Here is a 26,984-nt window from a genome sequence, read left to right as displayed (position 1 = left end):
TCTCCATGCAATCCTGCCTGGTACCCAACCCTACAGGCAGCAGAAGGTACAGAGGGATTCTGTGCTGTCCCGTGTCAAGGTGGGTATGGTTGGAACTACCACTGTGGGAAAGACCTAGTCAAAAACTATATCCCAGCAGCCAGAGGACGGACAGAAAGAGGCCAGTGCTGGAGCTTGAGACCTGCCAGGCTCTGACAGTAACTCCACCCTAACAGCAGGGAACCCAAAAGGGGCTTCGATTCATTGTGAGGACTAAGAAGCATGCTTTGGGGAGGAAGTCCAAGTGAGTGGATTGGGGGGGAGGATGTACCCACTGTGCAGCTAGACCTCAACCAGGGTCATAGACCCCTTTCGGGAAGCCCAAAAGAGCACAGTGAAGGTGAAGTTCAGCTGATAGGTAGGCTTCCAAAAGAACACAGCCCTCACCCAGTCAGAGCTGGGAAGCAGAAGTGTGTCGAGAAGGCTCAGCTGGAGTCCTTCCTGGGGAGCCAGGGCAGGTGCTGGATCCTCAAATCCAAGAATAGAAACTTGCACTTATTCTGCCTATTTTTCCTTCACCCCACCTTCAGCCTAGTCAAGCCCACTGCCTTCAGCACTAGTGGGGAGATCATCCCTGCAGCCAGGTCTCTGTGGAGCCCCCAGTGCAACCTGTACCCCTCCATGACCCTGAGTAGGTACCTGTCCCGGCTTTCAAGATTCCACACCAGTCAGTCAGGTTCCATGCTTCCCCTGGTACATCAAGAGCACAGTGGAGCAGCAGGAGTTCATCTGGCTGGTTAGGACAGGGTCCAGCCCATTCCCCATGCTACCCCCACGTGTGCTCAACATCCTGTTTCTCCTATATCATCTCTGTGGCCCAGAGCCTGTGTTCTACATCAGGAGCCAGTGCCCCAGACAAGAAGGGTGTTCAGGGCATCACTCACCAGCTGACTTTCCTGAGTCCAGATGGGCCAGCTTCAGAGAAAGTGGATCGGGGTCTGTGGACCTGACACCTGGGGCTCCAGGTCAGCCATGGCCTTGGCCACTGCAGAGTTATGCAGGCCTCCAGCCACTTAGCCCTTCTTGGCAGTCTGGGGCTCAGCCAGGCCTGTGGTGCCCCTTGGTCAGGCCAGGCAGCCTTACCTCCAGGCCTCATATCCCACACCCTCCCCACACAGGAAGCAGATAAACTAAAGGCCAGCAAGGCCTCAGAAATCAGCTTTAAGGCATCAATTTTCCCTTCCTGCCCCTCCTTCTGGCCCTGCTGCTCCCCAGACCTCCAGTCCCTCCTGACCTGACTCTCAGCCACAAACTTCAACTTGCTGTGGCCTAGGCTCTTCCCCCTCCACTTACGCACAATATATAGAGATGTTCAAAAGCTGCTTTCAACATAAAAATAGGTTCAGCATGCACATTTCTCTGCAACTTCCTCCCCCCCCCCACAAACACACACCCTCCCCAGGCAACAATATATTTCTTCATTCACTCCCAAAGCCACAAGACTTCATTCATTCAGTTAATAGTTCAGCACCCCTAGTGCATGGCAGGCCCTGAGAGGCCAGGACAAATGCATTCTGTCCTCCTGGGTTTACAATAAGGTACAGATGACCATCACAGCAGTGTAAACATCTCCATGCATACAATGCGAGACCAGGAATGAAGCTCAGGGGGCCTTGGGAGTGGATCATCAGGACATAAAAAACACCTTAACACATTTAAAAGAAAAAAAAAAATCATTAAAATATGTTCTAGACCGCGATGGAATTAAACCTAGAAATCAATAACAGTAGATTAGCTGGCACTGGGTTTTGTTTTTTTTTTTTAAGTTAGCTGGAAAATATCAAAATATTTGGAAGTTAAACAACACACTGCTGAATAAGATATGGATCAAAAGAACCATGAAGAGAAATTCAAAAATACTTTGAACTAAATGGAAACGGAAAGACAACTTATCAAAATGTGTGGAATGCAGCAAAAGGAGCACTTAGACATTTATAGCATTGAATACATGTATTAAAAAGGAAAAAGATATAAAATCAATATTCTAAGCTTACATTTTAGAAAACCAGAAAAGGAAGAATAAATTAAATCTCACATAAGCAAAGACATGATCAATAATAAAAAAAGAGCAGGAATCAAGGAAATTGAAATTAGAAATTTAATAGGAAAAAAATCAATGCAACCAAAAGGAGGTATTTCAAAGACATCGGTACAATTGATAAATTTCTAGTGAGGCAAACCAAGAACAGAGGAGGGAAGATATAAATCACTAATACCAAAAAGGAAAAAGGAGTCATCACTACTGATCCCATGGACATTACAAGGATAAAAAGGAGATATAATGAACAACTCTATGCCCACACATTTGATACCTTAGATGGAATATAACAATTCCTTGGAAGAGGGTTCTGCAGGGGCCACTGCCCCATCAACAGGCCCTGGGCACCCAGGGCGTGAGGGACTTCCCAGGATTGACTCCGAAGTTGCAGCTTTCAGCAAACCCAACCTCAGAAAGGATGCAATACCTTAGTGGCTCAGAGTCCACTCTGCCAAGGAGGACACAGCTTAATAGATGGAAACAACTTGAGATCCCAAAGTCCTCCTGGAGCAGGAGGGACCAAAGGCAGCATAGACAAACCATCACACTTGCTACAGATCCAAGCAGGGGTGTGTGCACCATAGAGCTGTTCCTTGGCAACAGTTGAACCCACAGCACTCACTGGGGCAACATGCAGCAGCCTGGAAACAGCTGTGTCTTGGCCCCCAGAGGGCTGGTCAGAGTCATCCCACCTCACCTGAGTTCCAAACCCAAACCTCAGGAACTCTCGGAATCGCCACTGTAGAGGATGGATGGGGCTGTCCCAGCAGGAGGATTGTGTAGGGACATGTGTCACCGTGACAATATTGCAGTGGTAGTTACTGTGACTACCACAGTGACACGACACCTGTCCAAAAGCCCCACCCAAAGCTCTAGATGCAACATCCTGGGGTGCAGCCTGGTAGTGCTCAAGTACGCCTACAGGGCGCATGACATCTGACCTGCCACCCCCACGTGGAAGCAGGAGCTCAGAGACAATGGGACAAGGATGTCCCACTGATGAAAACAGAAGAGGAGGCCCAGCTCCTGGGGCATCAGGGAAAGTTGGAGACCTGCTGACCGGCTGTCTTATTATCTAGTGCTGCTTTAACAGAAGTACCACAAGTGGGTGGCTTTAGCAAACAAAAGTTTATTCTATCACAGTCTAGTAGGCTAGAAGTCTGAAAACAGGGTGCCAGCTTCTGGGGAAGGCTTTTTCTCTCTGTCAGCTCTGGAGGAAGACCCTTGTCATCAACTTCCCTATCTAGGAGCTTCTCAGCGCAGGAACACCAGGTCCAAATGATGCGCTCTGCTCCCGGCAGTATGTTCTGGGTGGCGTGAGGTACCCTGTCTCTCTGCTTGCTCCTCTCTTTTATATCTCAAAGGAGATTGGTTCAAGATACAACTTAATCTGGTAGATTGAGTCCTGCCTCATTAACATAATGCCTTTACTTCTGCCTAATTTACATCCTAGAGTTAGCATTTACAACACAGAGGAAAATCACATCAAATGGCAAACTGGTTGACAATCACACAATACTGGGAACCAGAGCCTAGCCAAGTAGACACACATTATTGGGAGACACAGCTCAATTAATAACACCAGCTCTGCACGAGGGAGGTGGAACCAAGGTATGTATTCACCCCGGTATGTGATCCTTCCGCTTGTGTGCATAGAGAACACCATGAGGGTAACAAGGCGGGTTAATGCCTGAAATCACCGGGGAGAGCCCAGCCTGGTAGGCATGGGGAGAGAGAGGGGGGACGTGCCCAGTCCATTTACACTGTTCTTTATATTTTAAAATTTTAACTAGGCACAGAGAGTGCATTTATAATGGAATTTAAAGTGAAGGAATGTTAAGTGTATTTTTTGAAAACCTACCGCTTGACAGTGCTGAAGCTGCTCCAGGTCTTGACCTGCAACTTCTATCTCTCCCACCTGCCCCTCTGTGGAGCCCAGGATCTCTGGGCACCATCTACCCCTGAGTCCGTGAAGGACAAGCCAGAAAAAGAAAAAACGGTCCCCTGCAAAAGAGCAGCAAGGCACAAGTCCAAGGGGGAGGGAGGTGCCCATCTCCAGGCATTGGCATGGAGGCCAGCCTTGAAGGACACAGGCGGCAGTGTCTGGGGCCACTGCTGACCTACAGTCAAAGCTGAGAGGAGCTCATAGGACCTAGGTCTCTGACCCTAAGGCACACCCTGTGCTCTCACACAATAAGGAGGAAACTTACAATTCAGAGTCCTGCCTTTCCCCCTCTTCTGGGCTGTAAAACCCTGGACCTCCAATCTTGGCCCCTGCTCCCTCCTCCTGGGGCAGGTACTGCTGGTCCTGAGGATATCAAAGACCCCCAAGTAACCCATGCACACTGGGGTTGGGCATTCACCCACCCTGGGTGCTGCTGCAGAGGCAAGGGATTGGCTGAATCTGAACAGACACCCACCAGCTCAGCCATGCCACCCTCAGAGGACCCTCAGATGTTTCAGCAAGCAAAGCCTTAGGGAGCCCTGCCCAGAGCTCAGGTACCTACGTCTGGGGCAGCCCACCCAGGCACCCTGCCAGAGGAGGATTAGGGGAAGGCCTGAACCTCTGTGGCATAACTGTGATAGTTCTAGTTGCTATGGCCACAGCCTCACAGTGTTTTGCAAAAAGCCAACCTTATGTCTCAGGCCTCCCCACCAAGCACTACAGGCCTGCCTAGGGTTTTGAAAGATGTTATGGATTGAATTATGTCCCTCAAAATATGTGTTGCATGTCCTAACCCCTATACCTGTGGTTATAATTTCATTTGAGAATGGGTTTTCTTTGTTATGTGAATGAGGCAGTATTAGTGTAGGACTTGTCTTGAGTTAATCTCTTTTGAGATATAAAACAGCACATTAAGCAAAGAAGTGCATGTTACAAGCCACGAGGTCTTCCAAGGCACCTAGGAATAGAAGCTAAAAAGAATCAAGGACCTTTCCCCAGAGCAGAAAGAGGGAGAAAGCCTTCCCCTAGAGCCAGTCCTCTGAATTTGGGCTTTTACCCTCCAGAAATGGGAGAAAATACATTCCTGTTTGTTGAAGTCACTCACTCATGCTATTTCTGCTATAGCAGCACTAGATAACTAAGACAAGCAGAGACATACCGGCATGGATTTGGAGGGATACCGCAGTGTCTCAGTTACCTAGTGCTGCTATAACAGAAATATCACAAGTAGAGGGCTTTAACAAAGAGAATTCTCACAGTAAAGTTAGCTAACAGTCCAAATTCAGGGTGTCACCTTCAGGGGAAGGCTTTCTCTCTCTGTCAGCATTCTCATCAATCTTCCCCCTGACTAGGAGCTTCTCAGTGTGGGGACCCCAGGTCTAAAGGACATGCTCTGCTCCGGGCACTGCTTTCTTTGTGGTATGAGGTCCCCCCATCTCTCGCCTTGCTTCTTTCTTTTTCATCTTAAGAGATTGCCTCAAGACACAATCCAATATTGTAGGCTGTGCCCTGCCTCACTGACACAACTACCACCCATTGTCCCTCATTAACATCATAGAGACAGAATTTACAACATATAGGAAAATCACACAATACCAGGAATCATGGCCCAGCCAAATGATACACACATTTTAGGGGGAGACATAATTCAATCCATGATGCACAGCCATGCAGCCCAGAACCCAAACCAGCAGGTACGGTGTCACAGTAGTGACATGACTCCCTGGAACATCAAACTCCTGAAGAGTCACCACAGAGAAGTCGACAGGGAAGCCCAAACAGGTCATGAAACGGACAAGCCAAAGCCAACCCCTCAACTCAGCCTAATCTAGCTCATAGTGGGTTCTCTCCTCTTGAACCCCCCCCATGACCACTGTCTGCTGGCTTCATTTGGACAGCCCACAAAAGTGCCCCCTCCTCACTCAGGGTTAGTGGCTGGGCATCTCAAATGCACCACTCCCCAAGGCCCTTTCCCCCATTTTAGAATGAGGCAGCACCTATGGCTCCCCTACCACCCCAGGCCACCAGCTAGACCTGCAGCTCTGGCCATGGGGTAAGGCTGGCCTCCTGGACCCTCTCTGCTTCTGTGCATGTAGCCAAACTGCCCTGGCTCCAGACCCAGTTCTTGTCACAGAATGTCAACTTGTGGCAGATGACTACAACTATGGTGATCACAGAGGCAGCACCCATAGCAGCAACAACCTGCTTCACCCAAGCCCCAGTGTCTCTCAGACCCTGAAACATGAGGCAGGGGAAGTGCAGTTGGAGGGTGCAGTTCTGTGAATCTGGCCACCTGGAGAGAGGGGATAGCTGTGCTTGGGGAAGGAACCAGTGTGACAATCATATGAGCCCAAGGTTGGTCGAAGGGGCAGTGCAGGGCCTGATCTGGGACTAGGCAAAGGCAGAGGCAGGCCCAGGGCTGGTGTCAGGCATGTACACAATTATCTCTTCATCCTTTGCCTGCCTGGCCTTAGGGCCTCCATCATCATTCCCTCACCAGGCAGAAACCAAAGCATGAGCTGTGAATGATTTGGGGTAGGCTGCCCCAGACTGCTAGGGGTGAGCTGAGAGCCCTAGCTGCTGGCTCAGGCTACTGGGGCAATTCCTGGATACCAAGGACTCTGATCCATGATCCTAGTGATTGTGCCTCCATGTTTTCCCAGGGAGCCTCCATTAAGCCCGCATTCTGTCTCTCTGGGGATACACTTCCCCACACCACTGGCTGTTCAGAGTCCCAGTCACCTGGTCTAACACTTTAAGGCACCCTGTGGTCCTCCAGCCCCTACAAGAGCAGGCAACATTGTCTGCGTCTCTGTCACTGTGGGTGGTGGAATAGTAGTAGTTACCAGAGTGCCATGGCCCCTGTTCAAAACTGCCTGGCTCCTGCAGCCCATATTGGCAGCTAGGCCTGGTCACCTCATGCTGTCCTCCCAAAGGTTCCAGTGGTTGGAAGTGTGATCCCCTCTCCATAACAAGGCTCAAGACACAGAGCCGCATGCTGTCAACAGCAAAGACCCTTACCTACTGCCCACTTAGCAGGCACCTATGCTCAAGAGGACTCTGACTGTCCAACTCTGGCTGAGCTTAGGGGTGCTCAGATCCCCAGGTCCCCCAGCCACGACTTCCCCAGTGCCACCCATAAGAGTTCAGAGAAACCACATACTGCTCTCCTCAGCTGGGCAGTCTCAGGCTACCCTTCCCTTGGCCTGTACTGGCTCCTAGCCTGACCTCACAGACTCTCTTGCCCCTTCCCAAGGGCAGGAACAGATCCAGGGCCTCTGAGGCTGTGAGGCTGCCCACTGCCTGGTGGTGGTGAGCGTGAGTGCCTGTGCAAGGAAGGCTGAGGTCTTGCAACCTGAGCCTCAGACAACCCTATCCCACTCACCACCTCCCACCCTGAACTGCTGGACCTCTGCCCACTTAGCCCCCTGAGGGCCCTGAGGCCCCACACAGAGAGCTCAGAGCTATTAGTGCCCCCAGGCTCTGCCCTGCCCTGCACAGCATCCCCAATAGAACCAAAGCCTACAGCCTGGTCCAGAGGTCACAGAAGAGTAGGATGGAGGCCTGTGCAAGCCTGTTCCACACCCAGGCCGCTAATCCAGAGGGGTAAAGAAGGCTATCTGGGCAGAGATGGGTGGTGGTAACCCCGCGGCTCTGGGTTTCCCCCCTTTCAAGCCCCAGTGACTCTTACCAGAGTGCCCCCAAGCACTACTTCACTAGTGATTTAGGAAATAATATTGGAGTCATTATTCCCTGTCTTTGAGCATAGAGAATGTGACCCAGCTGGAGCTGGTCTCACAAGGACACATCAAGTGTGCCCTAAGATAAAGACAATAATAGATAGAATACTCTTGGGAAATATCTTTTAGGGTAACATTCATGTCAGCCAGAACACAAAAGACTTTCCATTCTTATCATTTTCTATTAGCATTTAGTGAATAGAAATTTCTTGGACCAATGAAGACCCTCCTGACTGTCTCTTACTGAAACCTGTACCAGTGATCATTAAAAAAGACAATTCAAAATGTAGGATTTGGTTTTGCCCATTTGGAATGTTAATATACACTGATGACTCTGTAACCTTCATTGGAATCCTGCAAACATGGCTCTAGCAACATGCTTGTCAGTCTCCCATTTTTGCCTGTCTAACAACATGCCAAATAAAATTTTATTTTTCCTTTACTAAACTCTGTGATTTTTTTCCTCTACACCACTGGCCTCAAGACACCCCAGCCTACATCTCTCCTTCTTCTCCTCTTGATGCCTTCTCTTCCTTCCCCCAAGTGGGAAGCCCCAGGAAACCATGCCAGATGGGGGCACAGAGGCTGGATGCTTAAGATTTGGTATGAGGCTGTAATGCCCTGATACTCTGATGGTTACTACCACTGTGGCTGACTTCCCAGCAAATACCAGCCAAGATACCTGCAGGGGCACTCAGCGGAAGAACCCATCTCTACACACCTACTACCCCTAGGGGTGGGGCCTGTCTGCAGGTCCCACCACCTCCAACCAGCACCTAGTCCGTAGACAGTTGTGCCACTAGAGAGGAGTAGCCCTGGCAGCTTGAGGAGGAAGGTCTCAGCTAAAGATTCTCCTTTGCCACACCTACCTCATTGCTGGCCCCACCACCACCGTCTCTCTTTCCTCAGGCTCCTGAGCTCCCCAAAAACCCTGGGTCTTCACTCTTGACAAGTGGACATTTTGAACAAAACCCTCTCATGGTGGGATTACCCACATAGTGGCTCAGACCAGAGCCCAAAGCCCTACGAGGGTCCCCTCATGCATTAGCCAACATAGACAGGATTTGGGGTTGCAGGCCCCTTTGGAACAGCACTGCAGAAGCCTGGGGTACCCAGTGATAGTGAAGAGGACCACCAGGCCTCCCTGACCTGGGCATTAATCACTAGCCTGTGATCCAAATGGCCACTTCATTGCAGCCTCCCCACATCCCCAGCACACTCCCCGCAAGCAGGGGCAGATCCTAACCTGTGCATTAACTTTGGAGAATTGGAATTCTGGAGAAAAGCCCAGGGCTGAGGGACACCCACCCCACCCTATCAAGGCCAGAAAAGACCGATTTTTGCCCAGGAGGGCAGCCCAAGGCAGACCCAGCAGAATTTGTGCAGGTCCATGACACAGTAGTTATAGCTGGAGCCACAGTGACACAGGTCTCACATAGAACCCACCCAGCAGCCTCCAGGACTAGAAAGGCTCAGAGCCAAGACCACAGAGCTCCTCAAGCCCACACCCATGTAGCCTCTGCCTGGAGCCCTTCCCCAAAGTGCTGACCTGTGACAACGTGGATATGGTAGTAGCTAACAATGTGTGAAAGACCAGGTGTAAAACTGGATTCCAGCAGAAAGTGGATGGACAGCTACCAGCAGGAGTGGGGGTCAGGCAGAAAAGCCAGTGGTGGAACACTAAGCCCTGTAAGGTTCTACACTAACCCCAGGCTAACAGCCCAGGCCCGGCACGAACTTTACTTCATGATGAGGACTAGAAAGCATGAGCTGGGGAGGAAGCTCTGAGGAGTGAATTCGGGGTACCCACTGTGAGGCCAGAGCTCACCCAGTGTCAGAGGCCCCTTTCAGGAAGGCTCACAGGACCAGCACAGTGAAGATGAAGTTCAGCTGATATGTGGACATCCAACGGAATATATCCCACACCAGGTCAGAGCCCTAGAGGCAAAATTGTACCAGGAAGACTCCGATGGAGGCCTCCCTGAGGAGCCCAAGCAGATGGTAGATCCTTCTACCCCGTAACCAGGGAAAGAGACCTTCAACACTTCTGCCTATTTGTCCTTCAGCCTACCTACAGCTTAGCCAAGCCGCTGCTCTCAGAGGCAGTGGTGAGATCATCCTGGCAGCCAGGTCTCTGTGGAGGCTCCGTCCAGCCTATACCCCTCCATGGCGTTGAATAAGTATCTGTTTTGGCTTTCTGGATACTACACCAGTCGGTCAGGTCCAGGCTCCTCTTCGTAAGTTAAGAAGACAGTGGAGCAACAGGACGTTACCTGGCTGGAGGAGACAGGACTCAGGCAACTCCCCATGCTACTTCCATGTGTGCTCAACAACCTGTTTCTCCTGTATCATCACTGTGGCCCAGAGTCTGTCTTCTATAGCAGGATTCAGTGCCCCACACAAGAAGGGTACTCAGGGCATCACTCACCACCTGCCTTTTCTAGGTCCTGATGGGCCAGCTCATCAAAGGGCATAGGGGTCTGTGGACCTGACACTCTGGGCTCCAGGTCAGCCCTGGCCTTGGCCACTGCATTGTTATGCAAGTCTCTAGCCAACTAGCCCTCCTCCGGAGGCTTGAGCTCAGCCAGACCTGTGGTGCCCCTTGGGCAGAGAGGCAGCCCCACCTTCTGGCTCCAGGCCCCTCACCTTCCACACACTGGAAGCAGATAAGCTCTAGGCCATCAAGGCCTCACAAATCAGCTTTAAGGCATCAGTTTTCCCTTCCTTCCCTGCCTCTCAGTCAGAAACTTCAGCTTCCTGTGGCCTCAGACCTTCCCCTCCACTTCACAACCCAAAACCAAACCCTGTGCAGTCGAGTCGATTCCAACTCATAACAACCCTATGCACGCAGTATATAGAGATCTTTGAACGCTGCTTTTAACATTAAGACAGGATCACCCTGAATATTTCTCTGTAACTTGTGCCATCCCCCACAGCCAGTCAACAGCATATTTCCTCATTCACTTCCAAAGCCACAATGTTTCATTCATTCAGTAAATATTCTAGCACCCCTAGTGCATGTCAAGCCCTGAGAGGCCAGGACAAAGGCAGCCTGTCTCCTGGGGATTACAGCCAGGTACAGATGACCATCACAGCAGAGCAAACCTAGCATGCATGCAATGTGAGACCAGGAAGGAAGCTCAGGGGGTCTTGGGAGTGGGTCATCAGGACATAAAAAACACCTTAACACATTTAGCATCTTCAGCAAGCAACTTCTCAGGCAGGGGACCCAGACCAGAGCTCAGTTCTCTACCTCTGTCACTTCTCTTTGTCTCTGTCTCAATCTCTCTCCCTCTCTATCTGTCTCTGTCATTCTCTGTCTCTATCTCTTTCACTCTACATGTGTCTCTCTGTCTCTCTATCTCTCTGTCTTTGTCTCACGCTATCTCTCTGTCTTTCTCAGTTGGTCTCTGTCTCAGGGTCTCTCTGTCCTCTCTCTATCTCTCTGTGTCACCTCACTCTATGTCTATTGCTCTCTCTGTCTCTCCTCTCCTTTTCATAGCCCATCACTGTGAGGCTTCCTCAAGGAAAGGTGCCACAGTCATCACTGAGAGTGTGTCCGCCTCTCGTGGCAGTATCCTCACAGAGTGCCCCCTTCACTTCACTGTGGCTCTTTGTTAAGTGCCCAGACCACCTGAACAGTGTACCAGCTCTACTTGGAGCATTCTGGATGCCTTAACTCACTTCAGTGGCAGTACAGCTCTTGTACAGGGGAGGACTTAGCAGACATGGGATGCAATCGTTAGGATCAAAGAGTGACAATTCAGATGGCATAGGCTTCTTCAGGCTCAGACTTTCACAAAACTTGTCATTCCATTTTGTGAAAACATTTCAGAACTCTGAGAAACATGGGAAGTTTGCTTTCATGAACCATTCCTCTAATACCAAAATCTGGCAAAGTCTCCAAAAAGAGAAATGAGGGCTAATTTACATAGAAATAAAGGACCAAAAGTCATAAGTGAAATACTAAAGTCATATTCTGGCCAGTGCATGGATCAAAGATTAAACCAGGAATTGGGAACTGTTTAGCATTCACTCCAACATTCAGGGAAATGAGAGCCTCATTGTAGGCTCAACAGAAATGGGAGGTGTGCTGGAAGAAACGGAAGTCCCAACAGGAGCACCGGTGCCATGAGGGAGAACACTGACATTGAACCAGCCCTCCAGACAGAAGATGGAGGCTCCAAAGAGAGACCCAAAAAGCTACCCAAAGTCAGACAAACCTTCACTCCAAAACCTAAATCATGAAATAGACAACACACTTAGAGATTTTGTACACTTAAAAGACATCAAAATTTAAAAACAAATAATAAACTTAAAATGTTCAGCAAATACGTAGATGTTTTTTAACAGTAGTATGCAAAGAACTCATAGACGCTAAGAAGAAAAATAGCAAAATTCATAAAAGAAATGGACAAAGGATATAACAGAAAAATTGCAAAAGAAACACAAATGGCTAGGAAATATTAAGAAAAGACAGAAAACATTTTATGAATAGACATCCTTCAGACAATTATTTGTGATCATGAAAATGTTGAAAGCAAGCTATTGACTAAAGAATTCATGATGCAGCCATTAGTGGGAATGTCCTGCAAGCTTTCTCAGTTTACAAAGCATGTATGGCAGGAGCAGAGCTCCTGGAAGAACCCTGCTTGGTGAAAGGGTTCAAAAGGACCCCATGCCATGCGATGACAGGAGTGTAAATAGAACAGATGAATCAGGGAAAGGTAATTTAGAGAATGAATTGATTTTTACTTTCGCTTTTTGGCTTAATCTTCAAAATATTTTACAGTCTGTCAGTGGCTCTACTACAACAGATTAGAAAGTTTTCCCAGAGAAATTGCAGATGTGCCCTGGGCCTCACTCTCCTGAGGTCCCACAGACACCTTCCTGCTAAGGGAACCTCTAGTTCCAGCTCCTCTTCAGTCTGGATGCACGCGGTGCTCCACAGCTGCCCACCAAGAGGGATCCTCAAAGTAGCCTCCCCAATTCCTCACTCTCCAGACCAGCAGCACCACCGGGGACCGCCCCCACCTCCAAACCTGGCCCATGTGCGCAACATTCACAGAGAGCAATGCTGAAGCCCTGGCTCCGCACCAGCCTCTGGTGGTCTCTCTCCTGGCGTGTGTCCCCTGCAGGCACAGAGGTCATCTCCTGTACCCTAGGAGACTGGGCACACTTGGGGTCCAATCCATGCTTCTCACCCCTCCCTCCCAAAACGGAAGTTCTGCCCAAACCCTCAGCCATCCCAGGTCAGCCCAGCTCCAGGCAAGACACAGGGTCTGGTCCCAGCCCTGTGTCCAGGAGACAGAAGGTTCCCCAGGGGCCACTGCCCCCATCCCGAGGCCCTGGGTACCCAGGACATGTGTCACTGGAACAATATTGCAGTGGGGGTTACTGCAACTACCACAGTGACACAGCTGTTGCACAAAAGTCCCACCTCAAGCTCGAGGTGCTACACCCTAGGGTCGGCCTTGGGGTGACCATCAACTCCCACATGGCACAGGGCATGTGACCTGCCACCCAACCACAGGTGCTGGAGTTTGGAGACAATGGAACAAGGTGTCTCACTGATGACAATACAAAAGGAGACCCAGCTCCTTGAGCAGCAGGGGCAGTTGGGGGCTTGCTGACCAGCTGTCTTAAGTTTCTAGTGCTGCTGGAATAGAAGTGCCACAAGTGGGTGGCTAACAAACAGAAGCTTATTCTCTCACAGCCTAGTAGGCTACAAATCTGAATTCAGGGCACCAGCTCCAGGGAAAGGCTTTCTCTGTCTGTGGGCTCTGGAGAAAGGTCCTTGTCATCCATTTTCCAATTGCCTATGAGCTTCTCAGTGCAGGGACCCCGAGTCCAAAGGATGTGCTATACTCCTGGCACTACATTCTAGGTGGCCTGAGGTCTCCCTTTCTCTCTGCTTACTTCTCCCTTTCATATTTCAAAAGAGATTGACTCAAGATAAAACTTAATCTTGTAGATTAAGTCCTGCCTCATTAACATTACTGCCTCTAATCCTGCCTCATTAGCATCATAGAAGTAGGGTTTAGAACACAAAGGAAAATCACATCACATACAAAACGGTGGACAATCACACAATACTAGCAACCATGGCCTAGGGAAGTTGGCACAGAGTTTTGAAGAACACAATGCAACCCATAACAACATCTCTGCACAAGGGAAGTGGAACCCAGGAAGGTACTCACCCTGGTGTTTTGATCCTTCCGAGTGTGTACAAGAGAACACCAAGATCCCCATAAGTCAGGACCCTTCCGGTGATCAAATGGATGAGCCCAGCCTGGTAGTCATGGGGAGAGAAGGAGAGGAGACATGCCCAGTTCATTTACACTCTTCCATATATTTTAAAATTTTCACCAGTCTCAGAGACTGCATTTATAAAAGGATTTTTAGTGAACAAATGTAAGAGTATTTTTTAAATTTACCCCTTAGCAGTTCTGGAACTTCTCCACATCCTAAATTGTGACTTCTATCCTTCCCACCTGCCCCACTGTGGAGCTCAGAGTCTCTGAGCACCATCCACCCCTCACTCCCTGAGGGAGAAGGCAGCAAAAGAGCAAAGAGTCCTCTGAGCAGGAACAGCAAGGCACAAGCCAGAAGTAGAAGCAGATGCGCCTTGTTGGGCATTGGCATGGAAGGTAGCCTGGATGAATGGAGGGGGCAGGGTCTGGGCAGCTGCTGACCCACAAGCACAGTTTGGAGGTGCTCCTAGGACCCAGGTCTCAACCCTTAAGTTACACACACTGCACTCTTACAGAATAAGGAACAAACTCTTGATTCACAGTCCTGGGTGTCCCTTCCCCTGGGCTGGAGAACCTCTGACCTCGCATCTTGGCCTCTGCTTCTCCCTCAGGACTTCCTAGGGCAAGTACTGCTAGCCCTGAGAATATAAAAGGCCCCCAAGTAACCCATGTATGGTGGGGATGTCCTTTTATCCACCCTAGGTGCCTCTGCAGCGGTTGGGGGGATGAGTTCCAGGATGGACAGACAGCCGCCAGTTCTAGTACAGGCTGGCATTGCCACCTCAGCCTGAGAGGCCCCCCGGATGTTTCAGCAAGCAACACCTCAGGCGTGAAGCCCAACCCCAAGTGAAAGTCTCTACCTCTGGGGCTGCCTTCCTGCCATCTCGCCAGAGGGAGTTTGAGGGCAGACATACACCACTGTGGTATTACTATGGTTATGGATAGAGTTATTCTTGCCACAGTCTCACAATGCCTTACAAAAACCCATCCCTACACCCCAGCCCCTCTCACCAGGAACTGCAGATGTGAACAGGATTTTGAAAGATATTATAGATTGAATTGTGTCCCTCAAATATATGTGTTGTAAATCCTAACCCCTATAACTCTGGTTATAATCCCATTTGGAAATGGTTTTCATAACTTTGTTAATTTAGCAGTATCAGTGTAGATTGTGTTTTGAGTCAATGTCTTTTGAGATATAAAAGGACAGATAAAGCAAGCAAACAAAAACATGATACAAGCCACATACTCTTCCAAGAAACCCAGGAACAGCAGCTGAAAAGAGACAAGGACCTTCCCCTAGAGCAGAGAGAGAGAGAGAGAGAGAAAGACTTCCTCTAGGGTTAGAGCTTTGAATTCAGACTTCTAGCCTCCTAAACTGTGAGATAATAATTACTGTTTGTTGAAGGTACCCTCTCGAAGTATTTCTGCAATAGCAGCACTAGATACGCAAGACAAACGTGGACACGCCATCATGAATTCGGGGGGTGAGGTGGGTGCCACACCCATGTGGCACATGACTCAAAATAACAAGTATAACACCATAGTGGTGACATGGTTACCTGGACTCCCAGACCCCTGGGAGGTCATCACAGAGACCCCAGCAAGGAAGTCCATATGGGTCATGAAACAGTCAAGCCAAAGGCAACCCCCAACTCAGCCTAATCTCACTCACAGAGGGTGTACTATGGACATTTTCTGTTGGCTTCCAGTGCATAACCCACAAAAGTCCCCCATCCTCCCTTGGGGTTGGTCAACATATCAGAGCCACAGCTCAGCCATCTAGGCCAGGAACCAGGAGTCAGGTGGGACCTGAGCTCAGGTGGGCCTGATGCCATTCTTCTAACACATGCCCAGCCCACACTCAGTAGGCTTTCCCTCCAACTCCCAGCCCAGTATCAGAGCCCTGCTGACTGGCATCCAACCCTCTTTCCTTTTCCCTGCCATCCATCCCAGCCTGTCACAGGACCCCGCAGGCAGCACAGGACAGATGAAACTCCTATGGCCCCTCAGGAGGCCACCCAACATCTGGAAGTCGGCAAGCACAGCCAGATCGCCATTCCTGGTGTCCCTATTCTCCTATCCCCCCATACCACCACGTTGTCAGCCTCACCCTTGGACATGCAGCAGCCCTAACAAGCTGAGGACTTCCCCTTCCCAGCATACCAGCTAAGCCCTGAAGCTGTGGCCAAGGATCCAGGCTGCCAGCCTGAACCCTCTCTACCACTGAGGATGTAGCCAACCTGCCATGCCTCTAGCCCCAGTTCTTGTCACAAAGCACCGAGCTGTGGTAGATGACTACGACTATGGTGATCACAGTGGTACCACCCATAGCACTAACGGCCTTCTCCACACAAGCCCCAGAGCCTCCCAGACCCTGTGGTAGGAGTGGGGGAGGGCAGTTGCATACTGTCTTCTGTGACTCTGGAAAGCTGGAGGGAAGGATAGTTGTGCTTGGGGTGTGGACCCCAGTCATGACCACAAGGGCCCAAGGATGGTTGAAGGGGCAGTGTAGGCCTTGGCCTAGGACTAGGCAAAGGCTAAGGGAGACCCAGGGCTGGTGTTAGGTGTTTACAAAATTAACCCCTCCTCCTCTGCCAGCATGATCCATAGGGCCTCCATCATTACTTCCTCACGATGGGGAAACTGAGGGGTGAACAGTGAAGGGCCTAAGGCAGGCGCACCCAGACTGCTAGGGAGGGAGCTGAAAGCCCAGCTGCTGGCACAGGCAACTGGGACAATTCCAGAAGACCAAGTATTCTAAGCCAGGAGCCTAGAGTGTGTACCCCCACATTTCCCCAGGTGGCCTCCAATAAGCCACCACCCTCTTTCCTTGGGGATATCCTTCCCCCATTCTACCTGTGGCTCAGCTTCCCAGGGGCACATGGCCCAGGCCTCTGAGGCCCTCTGTGGCTCTCCAGCCCCTGCAGGGGTAGGCAATATTGTCTGAGTCCCTGTCACCATGGGTGGTGCAGTACTAGTAGTTACCACAGTGGCATGGCCCTTGCTCAAAATCACCTGGCTCCTGCCAACTCCAGACCTGGTTGGTTACTTCATGCTGTCCTCCTAAAGGTCCTGGAGATTCGAAGTGTGACCCCTTCTCTATAACGAAGCTCCGGAGGCAGAGCCATAGGCCTGTCAACAGCAAGAACCCTCACCCAATGCCCACGTAGGAGGCACATTTGCAGAAGAGGACTCTGGCTATCCACCTCCGCCACACTGAGTAGTGCTCAGAAACCCAGGCCTCCGGCTGCAGCTTCCCCAGCGCCACCCGTAAAACTTCAGAGAAACCACAGTATGTTTCCTTCAGCTGGGCAGGCTCAGGCCACTCTTCCCCTGGCCTGCACTTGCTCCCAGCCTGACCTCACAGACTCTCTTGTCCCTGAGCAAGGGCAGGAACAGACCCAGGTCCTCTTAGGCTGTGAGGCTGCCCAACTGCCTGGTGGTGGCCAGCATGAGCTCCTGTGCAAGGAAGGGCAAGACCTCGCTAACTGGCCCCCATACCACCCTACCCCACCCACCACATCTCACACTGGACCACTGGACCCCTGCCTGCACAGCCTCCCGAGGGCCCTGAGAACAAACACAGACAGCTTAGAGTTGTCAGTGCCCCCAGACTCTGCCCTGCCCTGTGCAGCATCCACAATAGAACCACAATGCACAGCCCAGACCAGAGGCCACAGAAGGGCAGGATGGAGGCCTGTGCAACCCTTCTCCACAGCAGGGCCAGCACTCCAGAAGGGTAGAGAAGTCTATCTGGGCAGAGATGGGTGGGGGTAACCCTAGGGCTCTAGGTTTCAACCCTTTCAAACTCCAGGGACTTCTACCAGACTACCCTCAAGCACCCATACACTGGCATCAGAAAACCCAAGCCCTCGCCTCTCCTCTTCTCCTCTGCTGGTTTTCCCTTCCTTCCTCCAGTGGGAAGCACCAAGAAACCATGCCAGATGGGGGCGCAGAGGCTGGATGCCCAAGATTTGGTATGAGGCTCTAATGCAGTGATACTACTACGGTAGTTACTACCACTGTGGCTGACTTTCTCGCAAATACCAGCCAAGACACCTGCTGGGGCACACAGGGGAAGAACCCATCCATACCTCCCTTCCTACCCCTAGGGGTGGGGCCCGTCTCCAGGTCCCATCTCCTCCACCTAGTACCTGGCCAGGGCACAGTAGACAGTGATGACGGTGGAGGGGAATGACCCTGGAAGCTTGGGGTGGAGGTCTCACCTGAAGATGCTCCTTGGTCAACACCACCCCATTCCTGCCTCCCCACTGTGTCTCCTGTGATCTCTGAGAACCCTGGTCTTCAGTCTGGCCAAGTGGACATTCTGTACAGAACCCACTCACTTTACTTTTAACCCCATAGTGGCTCAGACCAGAGCCCAAAACCCTTCATGTTGCCTCCTCACATGGTAGCCAACACAGTCCGGATTTGGGGTAGCAGACCCCTTTGGGGCAGCACTGAGGAGGTAGGGAGTGCACAGTGACAGCAAAGAGGGAAAACAGGCCACCCTGGCTTGGGCTTTAATCTCGGAGCTATGATCCAGATGGCCATTATATTGCAGGCACCCCCCAAACTCAACCTCACCCCCTGCAGCTAGGGGCAAATCTTGACCTGTGCACTGACTTTGCAAACATGGAATTCTGGAGAAAAGCCCAGAGCTGAACAATACCCACCAACCCTGTCGATGACAGAAAGGTCAATGTTTGCCCAGGAGAACTGCTCTGGGCAGGCCTAGCAGAATTTGTGCACGTCCATGAAAAAGTGGTTATAGCTGGAACCACAGTCACACATGTCTCAGGAAAATCTCACCCAGTGGCCTCGGTAACTAGAGAGGCTCAGAGCCAAGGCCATAGAGCTCCTCAAGCCCACACCCATGTAGTCTTGCCTGGCGCACTTTTCCAAAGGCGGTGGCAGGTACAGAGGGATTCTGTGCTGCCCTGAGTCAAGGTGGTTATGATAGCAGATACCACTGTGTGCAAGACCAAGCCAGAAACTGAATCCCAGCAGAAACTGGATGGACAGCTGCCAGCGGGGGTGGCAGACAGACAGAAAGGCCAGTGTTGGAACACTAAACCCTGCCAGGCTCTCACACTCACCACACCCTAACAGCCTGGACCCCACATGGGACTTTGCTTCATGAAAAGGGCTAGAAAGAATGAGCCAGGGATGAAGGCCTTGGGAACGAATTTGGGGATACCTGCTATGGGGATGGAGCTCAACCAGGGTCGTAGACCCCTTTGAGGAAGCCTGACAGGACTAGCACAGTGAAGGTGAAGTTCAGGTGATACTCAGACTTCCAACAGAACATAGCCCACACCAAGTCTGAGTTGGAGAGGCAGCAGTGTGCCAGGAAGATTCCATTGGAGGCTCACTGGGGGCTCCCTGGGGACCTTGGGTAGGTGGTGGATCCTCCTACCCCAAGAAAGAGACCTGCAAACCTTCCACCTCTTTGGCCTCAGCCTACCTGCAACCTACTCAAGCCCACTGCTCTCAGCACTAGGGGGAGATCATCTTGGCAGCCAGGCCTGTGTGGAGTCCACAGTCCAGCCTATATCCCTCCATGGTCTTGATTAAGTATCTGTGCCAGCTTTCGGAATGCCACACCAGTCAGGGTCCAGGCTCTTCTTGGTACACTAAATGCACAGTGGAGCAGCAGGGTGTTCATCTGGCTGGGTGGGACAGGTCTCAGCCCATTCCCCATGCTACCCCCATATGGGCTCACCAACCTCTTTCTCCCATATCATCACTCCGGCCCAGAGCCTGTCTTCTATACTACACGAGAAGGAGTGCTCAGGGCATCACTCATCAGCCAAATTTCCAAGATCCTGATAGGGCAGCTACAGTCAAACAGGATGGGGGTGTATGGACCTGACAGCCTGAATTCCATGTCAGCCCTGGCCTGGGTACCACAGTGTTATTCAGGCCTTTAGCCACCTAGCCCTTCTTTGGCCCGTGGTGCCCCTTGGGCAGGAGGCAGCCCCACCTCAAGCCCCACACCTGCACCCTCCGCACACAGGGAGCAGCTAAGGTATAAGCCAGCAAAGACTCAGAAATCACTTTTAAGGCTTCAATTTTCCCTTCATGCCCCTCCTTCAGGTCCTGTAGCTTCCTAGACCTCCTGTCCCTCGTGCCCTATCGTTCGGCCACAAACCTCAGCTTCCTGTGGCCTCAGGCCTTCCCCTTCCACTTAAAAACACTACGTGGAGATTTTCAAATGCTGCTTTTAACTTAAAGATCGATCACCATGTACATTTCTCTGCAAATTTTTCCCCACCACCAGTCAACAATATATTTCTTCATTCACTCCCAAACCCACAATATTTCATTTGGTCAGTAAATATTCTAGCACCTCCAGTGCATGTGAAGCCCTGAGAGGCCAGGAAAAATGCATCCTGACCCCTGGGGTTTACTGCCAGGTACAGATGACCATCATAGCAGTGTAAACATCTGTATGCATGCAATGTGAGACCAGGAAGGAAGCTCAGGGGGTCTTGGGAGTGGATCATCAGGACATAAAACACACTTTAACACATTTAACAGAATAGAAATCATTAAAAGTATGTTCTAGACCTCAGTGGAATTAAAGTAGAAATCAATAACAGAAAGAGAGCTGGAAAATATCAGAATTTTTGGAAATTAAAAAACACATATTTTAATAACACACGGGTCAAAAGAGGAGTGTGAGGGAAATTTGAAAATACTCTGAACTAAATGGAAATGAAAAGACAACTTAGCAAAACTTGTGGATGCAGTAAAAGGAGCACCTAGAGAGACATTTATAGCATTGAATGCGTATGTTAGAAAAGAAGGAAGATATAAAATCTATATTCTAAGCTCCCGTTTTAGAAAATCAGAAAAGGGAGAACAAATTAAATCTGACACAAACAAAAAGAAGATAAATGATGAACATAGAGCAGAAATCAATGAAATTGAAAATAGAAATTTAAAAGAAAAAAAAAAATCAATGAAACCAGAAGCAGGTTCTTTGAAGAGATGAGTAAAATTGATAAATTTCTAGCCAAGGAAACCAGGAAAAGAGAAGAGAAGACACAAATTACTAATACCAAAAATGAAAAAAGAGTCATCACTACTGATCCCATGACATTGAAAAGATAATAATGAGATATTATGAAAAATTCTATACTAGATAATCCGATAACTTAGAAGAATTGTAACCATTCCTTGAAAGACAGATGGTTCCGCAGGGGCCACTGCCCCATTCCCAGGCCCTGGGCACCCAGGGTGTGAGGGACATCCCAGGTTTGATCCAGAAGCTACAACATTCAGCAGACCCAATCTCAGGAGGGATGCAATACCCTGATGCCTTACAGTCCACTCAGCCAAAAGAGACATAGAGCACCAGATGGAAATAGCTCTAGATCCCAAGACTCTCCTGGAGCACCCACAGGAAAACCATCCCACACACTCAGGACCCCATGCAGGGACTTGTCCACCATGGGTCCCCTCCTCAGCCATAGTTCAGCCCCAGCACTCACCCAGGCCTCAAGCAACAGTCTAGGAAAATAGCTGTTTTTTGGCCCCCAGAGGACAGGTCAGAGTCATCCCTCCTCATCTGAACTCCATACCACCCTCTGCAGAAAGTGAATGGGGCTGTCCCAGCAGGAGGATTGTGTGGGGGCATGTGTCACTGTGACAGTATTACGATTGGAGTAACTTTGGATACCACAGTGACGCAGCACCTGTCCAAAGTCTCGCTCAAAACATGTGGTGCAGCACACTGAAGTACAGCCTAGAGGTGCTGGTCAATTCCCACAGGGCACAAGGCATCCAACCTGCCACCCACCTGTGGATGCCAGAGATTAGAGACACTGACACAGGAACAAGGATGTCCCACTGATGACAACAGAAAAGGTCCCCAGTTTTTGGGGCAGCAGAACCAGTTGGAGGCCTGCTGACCTGCTGTCGTAGTTATCTAGTGCTGCTGTAACAGAAATACCACAAGTGGGTGGCTTTAACAAAGAAAGGCTTATTCTCTCACAGTCTAGTAGGCAAGAAGTCTGAATTCAGGGTGGCAGCTCCAGAGGAATGTTTTCTCTCTCTGTGGGACTAGAAGAAGGTCCTGGTCATCGATTTTACTGTGGTCTAGGAGCTTCTCAACACAGGCACCCTGGGTCCAAAGGAAGTCCTCTGCTTCCGGCACTACTTTATTGGTGGCATGTGGTACCCCACTGTCTCTGTTTGCTTTTACATCTCTCTTTTATATCTCTAGAGGGATCTACTCAAGATACAACCTAGACTTTGGATGGAGTTTGGCCTCATTAACATAATACCTCTAAGTTTGCCTCATTAACATTATAGAGGCAGATTTACACCACTTAAGAAAATCACATCAAACAACAAAATGGTGGACAATCACACAATACCAAGACTATGGCCAAGTGGACACACATTTTTGGGTGACACGATTCAATGCATAACACCAGCTCTTCACAAGGGAGGTGGTAATGAGGCAGGTATTCACCAAGGAATTTTATCCGAGTGTGTGCACAGAGAATACCAAGAGGGCCTTAAGGCTAGCTCCTGCACGTGATCACAGAGGAGAACACAGCCTGGTAGGCAAGGGGGGAGAGGAAAAGGGAACATACCAGTCCTTTTATTTTTTAAAATTTTCACCAGGCGCAGATACTGCATTTCTAACAGGATGTTTAGTGTGCAAAGGTAAGAGGACTGTTTCCAAACTTACCCCTTAGCAGTGAGGGACCTTCTCCAGGTCCTGAGCTGTAGCTTCTCTCCTACGCACCTGTCCCTCTGTGGAGCTCAGGGTCTCTGGGCACCATCCACACCTCACTCCCTGAAGGAGAAGCCAGCAAAAGAGTCAAGATTCCCCTGAGCAGGAACAGCAAGGTACAAGTCAGAGGTGGAGGCAGATGCCCCTCGCAGGCCATCAACATCAAGGCCAGCCTGGGAGGATTTATGTGGCAGGGGCTGGGGCCTGAGGACATACCTGGGGCAGGGCCACAGCTGGGAGGAGCTCCTAGAAAACAGGTATTGCCCCTAAAGTACATGTGGTCTCTTACAGAATAAGGAATAAACTTCCAATTCACATTCCTAGAAGTCCCTCTCCCCTGGACTGGAGAACCCCTGACCTCCCGTCTTGAACTCTCTTCCCTGTTCCAGCCTTCCTGGGGCAGGTACTGCTCTTCCTGAGGATATGAAAGGCCCCCATGTAACTGACGCACAGTGGGGATGGGCATTCACCCACCCTAGTTGCCACTGCACTGGTGGGAGGGATGATTTCCATGATGGACAGACATCCACCAGTCCAGGGGGAGTCTAGGAAAGCCTGGCATAGCCAGCCATATCACCCTGAGAGGCCCCCAGATGTTTCAGCAAGGAACCCCTCAGGCATGAAGCCCAGCCCCAAGCTCAGGTCTCTACCTCTGGAACTGCCTTCCTTCCATCCTGCCAGAGGAGGATTGGGGGCAGGTGTGCACCACTGTGATATTACTGTTATGGTTCTGGTTGTTATGGCCACAGCCTCACAAAGTCTTTCAGAAACCCATCCCTACACCTCAGCCTCTCTCACCAGGAACTGAAGCCCTGACCAGGGTTTTGAAAGGTGTTATGAATCGAATTGTGTTCCCCCAAAATAGGTGTCGTAAATCCTAACCCCTATACCTCTGGTTTGGAAACCGTGGTTGCATAGTGGTTAAGTGCTAAGGCTGCTAATCAAGTGGTCAAAAGTTCAAATCCACCAAGCACTCCTTGGAAACTCTATGGGGTAGTTCTACTCTGTCCTGTAGGGTTGATATGAGTTGTAATCTACTCCAGGGCAATGGGTTTGGTTTTTGTATTTTATACCTCTTCTTATAATCACACTGGCATATCGATTTTCTTTCTTATGTTAGTGAGGCTGAATTAGCATAGGGTATGTCTTCAGTGAATATGTTTTGAGATATAAAAGAGCAGATTAAGCAAGCAAACAACTACATGATACAAGCTGTATAATCTCCCAAACGACTAGGAAAAGATGCTGAAAAGAGACTGTAACTTTTCCCCAGAGCAGAGAGACAGAGAGAAAGCCTTCCTCTAGAGTTAGAGCTCTGAATTCTGACTTCTACCTTCTGAAACTGTGAGAGAATAATTTCTGTTTGTTGAAGCTACCCGCTTGTGTTATTTTTGCTATAGCAGCACTACATAACTAAGACAAACAGGAACACACACCACGGATTCCTGGGGTACCACAACCCTGTGGCCCATGATCCAAACCAGCAGATACAGCACCATGGTGGTGACATGGCTACCCAGACCAGCAAGGCCTGGAGGGATCATCACATAGACCCCCCCATGGAAATCCATAAGGATCACAAAGCAGATGGACCAAAGCCAATCCCCGACTCAGCCTAATCTCGCTCATCGCGGGGACACTCCTGCTGAACTCCCACCCAAAGAGATTGTCTGCTGGCTTCCACTAGGCAGCCCACAAAAGTCCTCCCTCCTCCCTCAGGGTTGGTCCACATATCAGGGCCATATTCTATGCACCTCAGACACACCACTCTACAATGCCACCCCATTTTGAAAAGGGGCAACAGGAAGTTGGCCTACCTCTGCTTCTCTGGCACTGCCCCAGCCTTGCAGTAAAAGGGCCTTTTGGGCATACTTCTCTGCACTCCACATCACACTCCTCCACCTGAAAACCTGCATCCTACAATTCCCAACACCCCATGCCCAGACAAGTAGCAGGCTGGGATAAGAACTGAATCTTGCAGCCTTTGAGGAAGGTGGGTTGGGCTGAGTGGATTCCCTTTAGAATCCTTCCTCTGAGTGGAAAGGCTGGGGTGGGTGACTCAAAGAGAGGCCTCAGGTAGACACCATTGAAGGCTGGGGTGTCCAGCTGGTCTGTGGCCACTAAGTAGACCCTGCCCACCCGATCTGGCCCAAGAAGGGGCAGCTCCAAGGCCCTAACAAGTGGAGTGCCCAGGAAAAACGGCAGTGCTGGCAGGACAGTGGACAACCAGGTCCAAACAGCCGAGGGCTAGCAGAGCCTTTTTCCTGGGGACGTCATGCACGGCTCCTGGAACAGCCTGGCCTTCTATTAGCTGAGCCGCTCACTTGACCTTCCCTAGGACCCAACCAAGTACCATGTTCATACATCAGAAACAAACAACCTTCCAGTAATGGCCTTCTCTCCTCCGCAGTCTCTCTTGGACCACTGGTCAGATGGTCCATCTTGCATGACAACAGCCCACAGAAAACAGACAATCCCAGGCAGCCCTCCTGCACAGACTCCACACCAGGGAAGGAAATGTGGGCAACCCCCTATGAACCTTCACCCTATGACCACAGCTCCTGGGCAGTAGTCTCCTTCATACTTGCAGAACATAGCATCACTTCAGACACATTCCCAGGGGCCAGGAGTGCAGGGACTGGGCCAGCCTGCTAGCTGGCCCCATGTTCAGAGAAGACCACCAAGCAGAGATCTATGGCCTGGGGCCCTGGTCACCTGGGCCAGGTGAGCCATCCAAGGAGCCTGCAGCAGTGCAGGGGGTCAGGAACAGAGGGCTTTTTGTCTAGAATCCTCCCATTCTGTAACTATAAGGACCTGTAGCAAAAACCTGCCTCTCAGCTCCCAGGGCAGCATGGCCAGGGTGAGCACAAGACTCAAGGATAGCATCTATCCTCCGCTTAGCTGGGAGCTTTTCAGGTTCCACTTGGATCACAGCCATCCTGGATACCAGCATGTGTCTGGCCACAGGAAGTCAGGCAAGACAGAAGAGACCATTCGGCGCTTCACCTCTGCTCAAGCTCCCCTTAGGCAGACACCCAGCACGCAGAGACCTCCATGGCCCACAGAGCAAGGTGCTAACACAGGGAGACAGCACCTTGCTAGTAACCGTCTCTATACCGTTGAGAAAGTACTGTTCACACTGACCCCCAGTGGGCATGACTGCAGCCGAGCCCCACCCCCTATGTGGAGGACCCCGGAAGGTAAAGGGAGTCAGTGCCAGCCCTGCCTAGGAGCCTCCAGGGATTGAAAAAGGAAAGGATGGTATAGCTGGCCCAGTATTCACTGCACAGAAGTCCCTGAGGCAGCATGTCACGTGCCGCTCCTCTGGGCAACAACTGATCTATAGCCTATCATGAACCCCACCCACCTCAAGGTCATTAAGACCTTCTCCCCAGAAGAGCATAGTGCAGCGTTCTCCGCAAAGCGGCCTCTTGATGAGGTCATCCTCTGGGACACTGTGCTAGAAATCTGCCAGCCTTAAGGGAAGGGGGTCCCAGAGCAGCCTCTCCAGGAGCTGGCCCCACAGGAATCCCTCCTCAGTCATCTAGACCAGGAACCAAGTGGAGTCAGGTGGGACCTGAGCCCACGTGGGTCCTGATGCCATTGCTCTAACACAGGCGTAATCCATGCCTGCAGGACTTCCCTCCTCTTCCGAGCCCAGTACCAGAGCCCTGCTTTGTGTCATCCAACCCTCTTTCCTTCTCTCTGCCATCCATCCCAGTCCACCACAAGCCCCCGCAGGCAGTACAGGTCAGACGGAATTCCTACCACCCTGTCTATGATCCCGCAGATGGCCGTGCAACATCCTGAGTTCAGCCAGTGCAGTCAGACCACCATTCATGGTGTGGTCGTTCTCCTGTCCCCCCATGCACCCTCGATCTCAGCCTCACTCTGAGATGTCTAGCAGCCCTGACAGCCTGAGCACCTCCTCCCCCAGCCCACCAGCTAGCCTTACATCTATACAGGGAGGCCCCCTGGACCCTCACTGCAGCCACCCTGCCCGGCTCAAGCCCCAGTTCTGGTCACAGGGCGTCGAGCTGTGGTAGATGACTATGACTATGGTAACACAGTAGCACCACCCATAGCACCAACCACCTGCTCCACACAAGTCCCAATGCCTCCCAGACCCTGGGGTGAGGGTGGGGGAAGTAGAGCTGGAGAGTGGCCCTCTGTGAGTCTGGCCACCTGGAGGGAGGGGATACTTGTGCTTGCG

General features: G+C 50.7%; 1 protein-coding gene across 50 annotated transcripts in view; it reads right to left on the bottom strand.

Annotated features, from left to right (window-relative positions):
• Positions 1 to 26,984, bottom strand: part of LOC126064689 (uncharacterized) — a 302,693-nt gene that overhangs the window by 99,903 nt on the left and 175,806 nt on the right. For 29 of the 50 annotated variants that reach the window (XR_007514579.1, XR_007514578.1, XR_007514580.1 and 26 more), the window contains one exon: positions 13,963 to 14,054. The exons of 5 other annotated variants lie outside the window; for them this stretch is intronic. Coding sequence is in view for 26 of the 45 variants with exons in the window: in XM_049863900.1 (XP_049719857.1) it covers positions 13,963 to 14,054 (92 nt within the window). In the remaining 19 variants the exon portion in view is untranslated. Of the gene's footprint in view, positions 1 to 2,440; positions 4,386 to 13,962; positions 14,055 to 22,726; positions 22,835 to 26,984 lie in introns of those variants that run through there. 16 more of the 50 variants (XR_007514591.1, XR_007514597.1, XR_007514592.1 and 13 more) reach the window with 5 other exon arrangements.

Source organism: Elephas maximus, chromosome 21 (assembly GCF_024166365.1).
Source record: "Elephas maximus indicus isolate mEleMax1 chromosome 21, mEleMax1 primary haplotype, whole genome shotgun sequence".
NCBI classification, from domain to species: domain Eukaryota; kingdom Metazoa; phylum Chordata; class Mammalia; order Proboscidea; family Elephantidae; genus Elephas; species Elephas maximus.
This window is presented reverse-complemented; position numbering and strand designations above follow the sequence as displayed.